This window comes from Numida meleagris, chromosome 2 (assembly GCF_002078875.1).
Source record: "Numida meleagris isolate 19003 breed g44 Domestic line chromosome 2, NumMel1.0, whole genome shotgun sequence".
In the NCBI taxonomy this organism is placed as follows: Eukaryota; Metazoa; Chordata; class Aves; order Galliformes; family Numididae; genus Numida; species Numida meleagris.
This window is the reverse complement of record NC_034410.1, coordinates 53,515,830-53,529,928: the sequence shown is the minus strand read 5'-3', so window position 1 is coordinate 53,529,928 and position 14,099 is coordinate 53,515,830. Positions and strand designations below refer to the sequence as shown.

The window sequence follows — 14,099 nt, the reverse complement described above, 5'->3', positions numbered from 1 at the left end:
TTCACAGTACCAGTTCCGCAATTCAGTTAAGTCAAAAAAAAAAAAAAAAGCAATGATATCAACATTGTCTAGAGAAGAACTAGAGAAGTGTGCAGTTCTGTATACAGTTGTGGGTGGAAGAGAAATCTGCAGGAAGAAAATCAACCATCCTGTTCTGCAGGAAATAAGGAAAATTATATCCACCACCTCCAAGTTTACATAGGTTGCTGCTGAATCAGGTACCTACTACCAGTTAGCATATCTTACCACACATACATGACAAGTAATACTATTTTCTGGAATATCAGTTCATCCTGGAGAATGATTTAAGTTGTTTGAAATTACAGATTAAAATGTTATACCAGAAAAGAGAAGGCAGAAAAGAGGGTGTCTCAGCTCAAACAAACCAGTAAAAGAAAATTGAAGGCGCTGGAATGGGCTGCCCAGGGAGGTGGTTGAGTCACCGTCCCTGGAGGTGCTCAAGAAAAGTTTAGATATAGTGTTGAGAGACATGGTTTAGTGGGGTTATTGGTGGTAGGTGGATGGTTGGACTGGATGATCTTGTAGGTCTTTTCCAATCTAGCTAATTCTATGATTCTATGATTCTTTGAAGCCATTCTGATGAGAAAGCACCCAGGTTAGAGGAGAGTTAAACTTTATGCTGACACCTCATCATTCCTTCCTTTTACTCATAACAGCATAGCTATCATGAATTGTATGGCCACCATATATTGTACTCTCTTCTAGAGAGTGTCTAGGCTATGCATCAGAACAGAACAGAAGAACTACCATTCAAACTAGTTAAGTAAAGTTATATATACCTAAAATGTCAAGGCTTGAAAATCTACATCCATACACTAACCCATACTACTACCCCCCAGGAATATGAGAATTGTAATAACTACATACTGGAACGATACTTAGTTGTTAAATGTGTTATACAATCACATAACAACTGTACTAGTACATTACCCTAGAGTTATTCTATGTTATCTCATCTTTCGTTTCTGAATACCATTATAACACTAAAACAATACAAAAATATTCAATGAGTTAGAAGATTATAACTATGACAAAATAGTTAACATAGAATCCATTTTGTGTTTGGACAAGTCCCCCCATCTGTTTACACTTGGGAGATTTCCATTATACAATCTTAGTGGCTCAAAACCATTAGAGGTTTCTAAATATTTAATATTTTCCTACAAGCTCCAATTTTGGAAGCAAATTGACCAATAACACTTCTACTTTTTGTTTTTAAAAATTAGCAATTTTTGAAGAGAAAACCATAACCAAATGCTTTTGCAAAACAGTACAAAATCTGGTTGGAGATTTTCTTTCTTGATGTTTGATTACAGTTTTTATAACATTAGAGGTTGACAAAAGGCCTAGTTTTTTTGTCTTTCAATAGATAACAGCTGAAGAACGCACACAGCACGTATTAATGAATCCAAAATGATTTCTTCTATTTTCAGTTCTTGGAAGAAGAAACTTCTATTTTCAGTTACTGGAAGCAGAAAACTCTTGGATCCACCTGCTTAAAAGCCTTGCTTCCCCATAGGACTTTCAGTACACCTTTCCGTTTTCTTTTACTTCCACAATGAAATATTAAATATTCGTGCCTTAATTAAAAGTGTTTCCACTTGAGGTCTTGTATTCTATCTCGACTCTTCCCTGTCATCCTGTAGGTAGTTTCAGTATTTATGACTTCACAGTACTTTACATAGCAGCCAACTGGGTATCAAGTCACTCTTTTCATACTCTGTAAGGTATTTTATAAGAGGAATCAAATTATTACAACATGACCAATCAGCCATGCTCTGCAGTTTACAGAGACTTTTAGTAGTCAGTAAATCTAAATGGGTGTCACTTCTTAACTAGGTAAAGAATGATTAGAACCCTTAATACTTTGAGACATTAATTTATCTGAACTACTGCAGAGAGATGAGAGAAATTACAGGCAGTCTGCTGAAAGTGTAAAAAGACTATTTAGAAAAGAAATAGATTAGAAATAAGGAGTGTTCTGGACACAGAGCATTTCATCCTGGAATAGAAAGAGCCAAACAGAAGGTACAGAATAACTCAGTTACCAATTACTCCATTACTTCAGAGTACTTAAAATAGAGTAACTAAAATAGGAGGAAAAGAGGTGTTGTATTTGAATTCAAAACATAAAGTTAACTGGTGGTGAAACTTATTAACTTCTGATAGACTTCTGGTGGTACAAGTGAAAACAACAGGAAACACCACCTTTTTACTGCCACATCAAATAAACAAACCACACATTATAAACCATAAATCAGCTTTCTTATTAAGGATCTCTAATACACAAAAATTTCACAAACATAAAGAGGACCTCACAAAAACTTTCACTTGAAGAACTTCTATATATCTGAAAGGGTTTGTTGCTTGCACTTAACTACTTGCCCACCAGTGGTCTGCTGCTACATTACCAAATGACAGATTTACAGTCACTTTGGGGTTTGGTAGACTACTCTTAGTAATAAGTGACTTCAGCTCTGAAGACAGTAAATCAATGTTTTCAACAAACCTGACTACGGTATTAAAAAGATTCCATTGTTCTGCAGAGAATGCAGAGTAGTTTGCACGCAGGTGCTTGAAAATAATTGATGGCAGAGATCCTTTCTTAGGTATGCATGCCTGAACTGTATTCAGTTCAGGATCATTCTTTAAATGAGATTTTTTCTTATGTAGTTCATACAAGTTCTCACTGCACATTTCCTATTTGTCAGGGGATGTAATCTGAATCTTGTCAAATTATACTGTCCTGATATCTTCTTCCTTACTCTAAATAATTCAGACTTGAGACTCACAAGACTTGGAGAGTGGAGGGGGGGAGGATAAAGAGGGATGTATGTTTCAGGTAGGCAGGAAAGACAGGAAAAGGATGAATAAGATACAAGAGCAGAACAGAAACAGAATGTGGAGATAGGTATCCATTTATAAATCATAAATTTAATAAAGAAATGGCTCATTCAGTTGTTCATAGGACTCGAAATGCTAAGGAATGCTATGATGGAAAGGTTATTTTCAGCTGCCTAAAAGGATGTCTCAAAAGATGTTGTGGCTAAGATGGCAGTGATTTTACACCTCTTAACATTTCTTACTAACAAATATACTAAACAGAACTTGACAAGAGAAAGCAGAGTATCTGATCAAAATGAAGGCACCTCAGTTATGTAACACTTTTTCCAGCATAAATTTATAGCATTTCTGTGTAATTGCTTTGCTTCTTTAAGATAGCTAATGAAAAGATATATCCAGGAAGGAAATGCATGCACTTCCTTTATAAGGATGCCAACCTATTCCAGTTCCCTCTGAGATCACAGTAAAGCAAGAAATTTAACACAAATATATATATTTCCTTGCTATCTTTATCAGGATACAGGGGAAGGCAGCTAAGTCCAGTCTTCCTAGTCACAATGCAAAATCATTTCTCATATTATTGCTTGCTAATGAAAACAGCTTTTAAAGAACATTGTAATTATGACAAAGCTGGTAATTTATGCTTTGCAAGATCCAGTAATACCTCCACCATCTGATTCTCTCATTCCATTTTCAGTTAAATACTTACAATAAAGTTCTACTAAGCAATCTTCAACATTTCTTCCTAAGACAGTATTTACTAGAGATGGACACAGAGAATCGCCAACAGAAGTCCTATTCTCACATTTTTTCTTTAATTAAAACAATACCCAAATTACTTCTTTCTCTAAGTAGCTGACACTTTTTGCTACTGCTAAAACATCAGGAGAAATCTGGAGTTAAATGGGATTTTGTTTTTTCAGTTTGTTTTGGAGGGAAGGGTACTGAGTTCTTTAAAGGAATAAAATTTTACTCTAAGAGTCAAAATTAGCTGAATTGTTACGTATGCATTTCACAGTTTCTTCCTTAGCCCATCCCAACATGCTTAACATTCTCCACAGGAGTGCTGGTGTTAACAACATACTCCTTTCTCAGATAAGTGAGACAATACAAAGGGTCCTAGGCATGCAGAAACTGGAATAATTTCTGAGCATCTCAGATCATGGAATCTAAATATTTTAAAGTCTAGGAAAATAAAGGAAAACTAAAACATTATGAAAATAAACCTGATAAAGACTTTATTCACTGACCTTTTGTTTTATTTTTCAACAAATCCCTATATTCTGGGTCAAGACATAGTTTACTTACATGTGTAATAATTACATCTTGACTTTAGAGTAGTTTGCTGACTGGATTTCAGTAAAATAAACTGATTGTAACAGCACTACTGATACATAGTGGGAACCAATATCTCTGTAAGCTTAGAAATACAGTGCACTTTACAGTTCATTTTATCTTGAGTTCTTTTGAACCAATGGACTCAACAAGACTAGGTGACATCATTTGAGGGCTTTGTGACATTTTTAGACTCAGCATAAACTACACTGACAAAAACAGTTGGCAAAAGGTTTGAATCACAGAGAATTCAAAGGCTGTGTACTCTTCTTCCTCATTCCTTTTCACAGTCACATACTCTCCTGCCATTTCTTACACTTCCTTATCTGATCCACACTGAGCAAATTCAGGAGGGCAAATGGGTAGAAAAATTAAATCTAAAGCATAAATTACGGATGGGGTGCGAGAGAGAGCCACACCAGGACATAAGCAATCCAGGAGATTCCTAGAGTGCTTTGAATGGTAGCTTCCTTCTCCAAGTGATAGAGAATCCAATGAGAGGTGTTGTGCCGGGTCTTTAACAAGGAGCTTTTGGGGAATATGAAGGTCAAAGGCAGCCTTGGCTACAGTGACTATGGGATGGTGGAGTTCAGGATACCTAGGGGAAGGTGGAGGGTGAAAAACAAATTCACAGCCCCAGGCTTGAGGAGAACAAAAATAGAACTGTTCAAAGATTTGCTTAGAAGAGCCTCACAGGATGTTTTGCTGAGAAGAGAGATTGAAGAAATATGGTTAATATCCAAGGATCTCGTCTCAACTCAAAAGAGATTCATCCCAACAAAGAGAAAGTCAGGCACAAATGTCAGGAGGCCTGTATGAATCAACAAAACCAAAGTTGAACACAAAAAGAAAGCAAACAAAGCGTGGAAATAAGGACAGGTAACCTGTGAGACATAGACATGTCCAAGAATAAAGTGATTAAGCTAGGAAAACTGAAGCCCAGATGGAATTGAATCTGGCAATAGATGTTAAAGGCAACAAGAAAGGCTTCTGTAAATATGTCAGTGACAGAAAGAAGTCTAGGGAAAATGTGGGCCCACTGAATTAGATGGGGGTTGTGGTTACACAGGACAGGGAAAAAGCTGACGTGCTGAATGCCTTCTTTGGCTCAGTTTTTACTAGCAAGACCGGCCTTCAGGAATCTCAGGTTCCAAAGATCTGGGAGATAATCTGGAGCAAAGAAGATATACTGTTGGTGGCAGAGGATCACGTCAGGGAGTACTTAAGCAAACTGAACATACCCAAGGCCATGCATGCTGATGGGATTCACCCAAGAGTACTGAAGAAGTTGGCAGACGTCATTGTAATGCCACTTTATCTCTCGGATGGGTACTGCTATTTGTGCAGGCATGGGACAGAGTGATGAAGAAAAATGGATATGGCATTTTAACAGTAACAATTAGCTTAAGCTGGACTTACTGAGATAATTACTCTGGTGAAATTTTCCTTGTGCAGGCCTGTAATGATTAGACCTGTAAATTGTAAGGTCAATAGTCAAGGTGGCAGAACTAACGCAGTAAATGTTGTTATTCAGACTTCAGTAACAAGCCTCATTGTCACTGGTTACATTGCCAAGACAAATACAAACAAACAAAGAAAAAAAAGTGGTTTGCAGTTTATTTTGTGCAGAGCAATTAACTGTTGTTTGGAAAAACGTTATGGTAGTCAAAAAGATGTAAAACAGAAATCTTACAAGTTACCAACTCTTAATGAAAACAGAAAAACTCTCACTGCATCCTGGGATTTTGAACAAGTGTAGCATATGACAGAGATCTTCTAAAGAGAGTCAAGCAGAGGATCACAAAGATGATGAGGGGCCTGAAGCATATCACGTATGAGGAAAGGCTGAGAGACCTGGGTCTCCTCAACATGGAGAAGTCTGAGAGTGATCTCATCAGTGCTTATAAATATCTGAAGTGCAGGAGTCAAGTCAATAGGGCCAGGTTCTTTTCAGGGGCATGCATTAATAGAACAAGGGGCAATGGGCAGAAACTGGAACACAGAAAGTTCCATACAGACACAAGGAAGAACTTTACTGTGAGAGTGACAAAGCACCAGAATGGGCTCCCCAGAGAAGTTGTGGAGTCTGCTTCTGTGGAGATATTTAAGACATGTTTGGACACTTTTCTGTGCAACTTGCTGTAGGGAACCTGCTATGTCAGGGAAGTTGTACTTGATGAACTCTAGAAGTTCCTTCCAACCCCTACAATCCTGTGATTGTGTGATTCTGTGATTTTTGTCCTGAGCTTATTATTCCTTGTCATCTGCCTACTTCAGAGTTTTTTTCTCCCACCTACTTTTAGCTTTTTCTACAACAGACTTTGCTCCCACTGTTTGTATCTTCCATATTTGTATTTATTAAATGATTATTTTCAAGTTGTGATCCATTAAAGAAGCAGGAGAGTGCATGGCGAAGAGAACTTTGAAAGCAATCTATTCTGTAACTATAAATAAATAGCCTGTATGCATGTGTCTATGGTTGGTTTTTTTTTGTTGTTCTTTTTTTTTTTTCCTCATTGGCATTACTTGTTCAGTTTGGACAACTGAGGCACCAGAAAGTAGACACCTAGTGGAAGAAGTCTACCAGGAGGGTTCTCAAATGTACCTGATGTACCTTCTTCATGCAGATAAGGTGTTTTTAAGGCTTAGCTTTACACGTGTGAGTAGTTTATTAGCCTTACCCCATAAGGATACTCATAGGTAGTGATAAGAAAGCCTAACAAAAGAGGAAATAAAGATAATTAGCCTAGATGGAACACTGTGAACCTTAAAGAGTTGGAAGACTACAAATGAAGAAGGTCATATCAAATCAATTATGACGTGAAACAGACTGAGATGCATCAGATGTTTTATACTAGACACAGATTAATTAATTAGTATCTTATAGTTCATGAAAGCCAGCTGTCTGAAGAGTCTTATTCCACAGTTTTTTTGTCACTACTTAGATTTGTCAAGATATAAAATTATTCCTCACATGAAACAAATTAAAAATAGTAATAAAAAATAAGCATCTTCTTTTGGGCATAGTTCAGAACACTATAGACTTCCTTGTGTATTTGAGATACTTATGAGATTTCACACAGTACAGCTTCTAATGCAGAATACTTTGTCAGCACTAAATTAAATTATGAATGTATGCAACAGGAGTAACAAGTCCCAGAAGAGCCACAAGTATCTTTTATTATATGCACCCTTCCCCAGGCCTTATAATATCACAATCAGAATTATTTTTGTTGGGGAAAAGAACAAACTAACTATCAAATAACAAAAATCTAAGCTTATTCTAATGCAAAAGAAGGCCAAGTGTTCTCATGTATCTTTCACCCCTAGCTTGTAGTTCCCAGATGACCTTTTGCTAACCCAATTGCCAGTCAACACTCTACCAGTAAATTCTCTCTCCCATTCTCTATAGCCATAGAGAGGCAATCTTGCTTGTATAAATATCACTCTGCCCCCTCTCTAAAAAATCCAGAATAAAATCATAATTTTGACTGCACTGTGTTTGCTCTCCTTAAACTAATACACAGAGTCAGATGTTCTTAATTTTCTTCCCCAGTTCTTTTCCATCTTATTTTTAAATTTATAGATCTTGGTCCTGCACAACTTTTTTGCCCTTCAAAATCTTCTGAAAGATTTCTGGCCTACTTTCCAAAACCCTTGATGCCCACTGGCAGGTAAAAGGCTGACAGGTTTTACGTTTCCCTTTCCCATTGATTTACATGAACATCTTCATGCTTTCTGCATCAAACAACAGTTGGGCAGTGAATGTACATTTCTGATCATCTGTATCTTATTTGTGGCTGGTGGGGAAAACAGGAGCATTTATAGGCCCATCCATTGTTTCTTCAGAGACAACGTACAGGGCAGTATAGGACTGCAATTATAAATGTGAGAAGAGTCTGAAGTTTGAGAGCTTGGGGAAGGAAAATGATAGAATTGGTGACAGACACTCTTCTTACTAGAAAGTGATGTGCTCTGTGCAGCTATGAAATAAGCACAAATAATTTCAAAATAGAACCAGTGGCATTCAGCTCCCAAACTCCAAGAATCAAGTATTTGTAGGTGAGGTGTACTACATGGTTCACTGTAAAATGTCTCATCTTAATTCAAGACAATCTTATTCCAAGCCTTGGCATTTTAAATATAGAACAATCCAAGTCCTGTTAGCTGCACTGAGTTTCTGCCGCAGCACTGATATGGCTGGTAAGCACTAACAGTATTCTGTATAACATTGGTACATATAGAAAGCAGCAAAGCCTTGATAACACAGAGAGTTAATACAAAAAGAAAGTTCAGACAAGCAGTCTATTGATTAAGTTTAGTTAGCACAAATTTACAGGGGCTCAATGTTGTCACTGCTTTTTTCACCACATCTGGTTTCTCTAGTTTTCTACTCCATATATCATATAGCCATCAATCCAAGTCAATTAAATCAAAACTGCATTTCTATGTGATCTAGACAACGTAGCTGCCATCTGAAATACTTGCAGTTCAACACTGATTCCGTTGACAATATTTAGCTTACGTTTCTATGAGCAAGCATCTAAATGCAGGCACCACTGAAAACCACTTAACGATACAACCTTCGCATAACTTGTCCCCTCCCTTTTAAAAAAGTATCATTTGCATGTATTTGAATGTGGAGGCAGTACTTTCTACCCATCCTCACTGCATTTAGCTTATATACAGACAGCTCATGCATACAGTGGCACATATCTTTCATTCAGTGTGACATGCAAAACCCATGCTGTATGATATTGGTGTCCCAAATCAGTCTTATCAGTACAAGTATAGAATATTAGCATGATTTTCAGCTGATAATACAATCAAGTTGCTACTGATTTTAGAGATTACTTATTGAAAACTGAAACGATACTGATAATATCAGCCAAACAGACAGTGGTCTCATTTTAGATCCAAAAGGTTAAAGTATCCAATAGAATGACATTAAACTGATTCAGGTGAAGTTCAGACTGGATATTAGAAAAAGGTTCTTCACAAGAAACTGATTGGGCACTGAAACAGGCTACCCGCAGAAGTGGTTATGAGACCGAGCCTGCTGAAGTTCAAGAAGTGTTTGTACGATGCTCTCAGACGTAGGGTTTAAATTTTAGATAGTCCTGTACGGAGCCAGGAGTTGGACTTGATATCCTTGTGGGCTGCTTTCAGTACCAGATATTATATGATTCTAATAGAAAATAATAGCATCATGGAAATAAAATACATTCCAAATAAGCAGCCACTCTTTTACTTCAGTAAACAGTATTATTAATATAAGATTGCTTTTGGAGGTGTCTCAAGGTTAAGAAGACAAGAACTGGAGCATTCATGTGTATTTATACATACTGCATTTAAGTTAGACTAAGTCATTGTTTTTCATTGGTTCTATTTTCTTGAAGAAAATTCTGTGTGCTCTAAAGTTAGTTTATTGCAACTGAAAAAATACAATCTGAAAATATGTTACCTTTCTCTGTAAAATAATTTTTCTTATTTTCTTTCACTAATTCAACAGTGCTTTGCAAAACAGATCGCTAAGTTCATAACTTGGTTTTATTGTGTTTATTTGTGATGATGGTAACTAATAAATCTACCAATTATATTTGAAAGGACAACGTACTGTCAGTTGGAATTGTCAGCATAGTGTCAGTTGGGCACTCTATAAGCAATAAGGCTTAATTTCTGTTTCATGCCTGTAAAAAGTTTTTACTGAGAACAACAGCAATGAAAGGCTTCACGGAACGCAACCATATATAAGGAGACAGATACAAAAGCCAGAGTCCTAGGTGTTGAAAATGAACAACTTAACTCCCTTGGGCAGGTGAAAATCACACTGCTAAGTGCTATGTAAGGCAGTATTATGAAATAAGGACAGAGTACAGTAAAACCCCTGAAAGCGGGTCAGTGGACTTCTGATAAGCTTTCTTCATTTACGTTGGATGTGAGAAGGGAAAAAGAGGAAGGAGAAGGGAGAGGACATATTAATGTACAACTCGGGACTCACCAATTTTGGCCAAGCTGGCCACAAGTATCCAGAGAGTGATGACATAAGGGTCCTTTACGTGATCCCATCGGAAAGAGACAATCGCAAAGCTTTGAGGATGGCTGTTATTCGTAGGGCTTCCCGAGCTTCTCTGTCCTAGCACTGCTGGGAGATCCATCAGTCCCAGGAGGAACCCCATTCTAGAGACCTGTCTCATCTCCAAGCCACAACAACAAAATCCTGTTTCCCCTTCCCGGAGAAATCCCTCCTCTTCGGAGGTCCTTGGGGGCAAGGTCCTTGTCTCCTCGCAGAGACGCTATCGTAGAGACTGTGGAAGTGGGGCAGCGGTTCGTCCTGCAGGCAGCAGAGCGGGTCCTGTCCCGGCACCGTCGGCACGGCTGCACGGGCCGGCCCAGGTGCTTCTTTGCAAGCTGTGGTCAAGAAAGGGTCAGGGACTCTGGCCATAGACAGATGCTGCGAGCTGGGTTCCTGCTGCTTTCCCGCACCTGCCTTTATCAAGCTGCTCCCGATCGGACGGAGGTGGAGCCTTTCTCACTCTGTGGAGCCAGCGGTGCTGCCCCTAGCTGAGCACCTTTCGGGATCAGCAGAGAGTTCCGCTCCGTCGAGGCGGCGACAGAAGGCTGTGGGTTGTGCCAACTGTCCCGGCTGGGCTCTGAGCACATGGGGGTTGGAAAGAAGTGACCTTGTGCTCTTGGTGCTAGGGGCCAAGGCTGGGGCGCTTCCGCAGGCACGTCCAAGGCGGAGTCCAGGATCCGTGCTCAGCTCGGAGCTGCATGAGGAGATTCGTCCGGGTGCCTCTGAGGTGTAGCGAAACGGGTCAGCCGCTCCGTCAGACCCAGTACTATAATACTCACAAAGGGAGTGCGTTTTTTTTCTGCTGTTAGCTCCAAACCGCGCTAGGATCTGGCTCGCTGAGCTTTCACTTCTGTCCAGCAGAGAGCACCTCTGCCAGCAGTGCTCGAGGAAATTACACCAGCAAGAAAGGTTTGTCTTTCTGTTTAGGTTTGCTTTCAGCTCTTTGTTGAGAAGTGCTATATTAAAATATTACTATACTAAAATTATTATTAAATTATACTATATTAAAAATGCTCCTTGCCTTCTTTTCCTGTTCCTCTTTTTTTTTTTGTTGTTGTTACAACGTGGAGTCTTTTAGAAGGTTGTCACCTTTCCCCAAAGTCTTCTTCCTTGCTGATCTCATTTGCCCGATGTCCTGGACAGTGTATACTGTATGCCACCAGCATACAATATACAGGATAATCATCACACTGAAGAAAAAGACAGCAATGCAGCATGGTCCAAGCAAACTGCACCTTCCTATGCACTGCGGCAACATCTCTACCCTCTGTTGCATTCTCTGAAGCATTCCAACTGCCATGTGCTCTCCGCCACATATGTTACTTATTAAGAAACAGATTACCTGTTTGTTTCATTTACATAAAAGCCAGTTTGGTCAAGAGATCACAAATGAACAGGATAAGGTTTCCTTTAAAATGCTCAGAAGTTAAAGAAATTACTTTGATTATTTCAAACATTTGAGAAAAGAGCTATGTTCTTTTTGGAAGTCCATGTGAGTTATTGTAAAGCCCTCTATAAATCAATTAACTGGTAAATTTAAAACAACTTTGCACGGAATGTCATTTTTACAAAGGGTGTCTTTCACTATTACATAATCTAACTTAGCAAGGGAAATCAAGGAGTGACATTTTTATACATTAATTCACTGAAGATTTGCTTATTATTTCTCCAAAGTCATGTATTGGGCCCTCTTCAAACAGTGAAACATTTTGTTGTTGTTTTTCTTACCTTGCTTCTTCATTACTTAAAAGAAAGGAAATTATGTAGGATTTTTTTTAGCCTGGGAAACATCTGAAGCTAGAATATGCAATATATTTAGGAAGCACGTGCGACAGTAACATATTTCCTTTACATTTAGGATATATTGTAGGCAAAGACCTGAAGAATAATTCCATATCTAACAACAAAAATCCTACCTGTCTTGTTTTTATCTTTCTAAGTATCAGTTAGATACCCAAATGTCCTTTAGAGTCTGGGCCCACATTTTCTCAAAGGTTCTACAAAGGGCTCTGACGCACAGCCACTGTAGAAACAAAACTAGAATTGGAAGTATGTGGGTCTGTAAGTGTTGCTGAGACCTGTGGTTAGTAGTAGTTCCTAACTGTTAAGGCCAGTCCTATTTGTTGACATTAGAAGAACAATGAACAAGCTGTCAACGCGGCTTTTATTGTGTCACCGTATTCCACATATCACCATACTACAATTAAACACATCAGCTGCAGCTGATAAATGGGAACCACAAATGCTGTAGTGTCCCATCTTATAAATGTAATTCTTCCCAAATCTAGTTCCACAAAATAACAACTGGGTTAGAAATAAGCCTTATTACTGAAAAAAAAAAAAATGAGAAAACATTCTCCAGTCGACCTTTTCCACAGTTTAAAAGAAAGGCTGACATTTCACTTGAAGCAGCTGCAGCCAAAAATCATGTCTTGATTGCCCTTAGGTAATGTACAACTCATGACAGTAGTGGTGGCTCAGTAACTAAGTTAAATCAGAGTTCTGATATTGCTAGTGGAGGTAAAGCAGTATTAGCAAACAGGAAAATGATGGAAATACTGTCATAGCACAGACAAGCTAGTGTTAATCTGCTCATCAGTTGCCAGTATAATGCCCAGTGATAATTTTAGAATTTGTAATAATCTTTGAAAACCTTTAGTCCAAACTTTCACAGCAGTACATAAATTTGCTTGCTATAAAATCTTTTCAAAACATTGTCTACCACACAGTTAAAATGCCAACACTATATTTTTTTTAGCAATAAGCTCATGGTTCAAAGTGTATTTGTGACATTTGTCCTATCATGGATATGGCTCATGGATTTTTTTCAATATGTTTGAATATCAAATTACTTTGCATATCAGAATACTTGTGCAATTCATTAGTATGTTAGAATAACACAGAGCAGGCAGAGAAAGGAACCAGTAATTATGGATCATCTGTAGGTATCTGAATGCATGCTAAAACAACAGTCCATATGTATACTTATGTGAGAACGTATACTTGTAGATGAATACATTTACATTTAAGTACTTATTCATAGATTCCATTTCCTTGAAGTTTCTGTGTGAAATCCCTTAAATAGTTTCCTGTGGTTTCATTTTGTATCAGCAACAAAAAGCCTGACCTGGAGTACTGTTTGTAATCAAGATAACAAATCACACCACAGCTGATATTTCCTGACTCTCTCACAACATTGCAAAAGGAAGATTTCTACTTGTTATATCATCTTTCTGTTTTGAGTGTTTTTTGTTTTTTGTTTTTTGTTTTTTGTAACTAGAAGATCTCCAACATCGTTGCTTCTAGAAATATTTTGTAAATAATCACTTAGATAAAAGAAATAGTAGTATCTTGTGCCCCCTTCACATGGTTTGTGCATGGTAAGGATTAGTTCTTGAGGATTTTTTTTCCAAGCTGAGGTAAAAGATAATTTCAGTTAAAAACAAATCATTCAATCAATAAAAAAACAGATGAAGTATTTAAAATGTTATTAGTTTTCTCTAGAAAGCATAAACTGAAAAATTCTGTTGCCCAAGGGCTGCTCTGAAAGTAATGCCTCCTCTTTTATTACGTTTTCCCATGACATCAGAGGCAGATGCTGGTGGTATAGCAGTAGAGGTTGAACCTTCCTGCTAATTTTCCATTACATTTTGTTGCTGTTTGACAGATGGCAGCAGAGGGACAGTCTGACAAATTGGCATCTGACATGGAAGTCCATATAAAGCAAAGATGCGTAATTGAATTCCTCCATGTGGAAATAATTGCACCCATTGCCATTCATCAACACTTGCTGAATGTTTATGGACACCAAAGCGTTAGCACA

At 38.0% G+C, this 14,099-nt stretch overlaps 1 protein-coding gene across 1 annotated transcript in view; it reads right to left on the bottom strand.

The window, feature by feature from the left end:
* Positions 1-12,955, bottom strand: part of SLC9A3 (solute carrier family 9 member A3) — a 58,065-nt gene extending 45,110 nt beyond the window's left edge. The window contains exon 1 of the mRNA XM_021388961.1: positions 10,202-12,955. Coding sequence (XP_021244636.1) covers positions 10,202-10,397 — 196 coding nt within the window. The 5' untranslated portion in view covers positions 10,398-12,955. The remainder of the gene's footprint in view (positions 1-10,201) is intronic.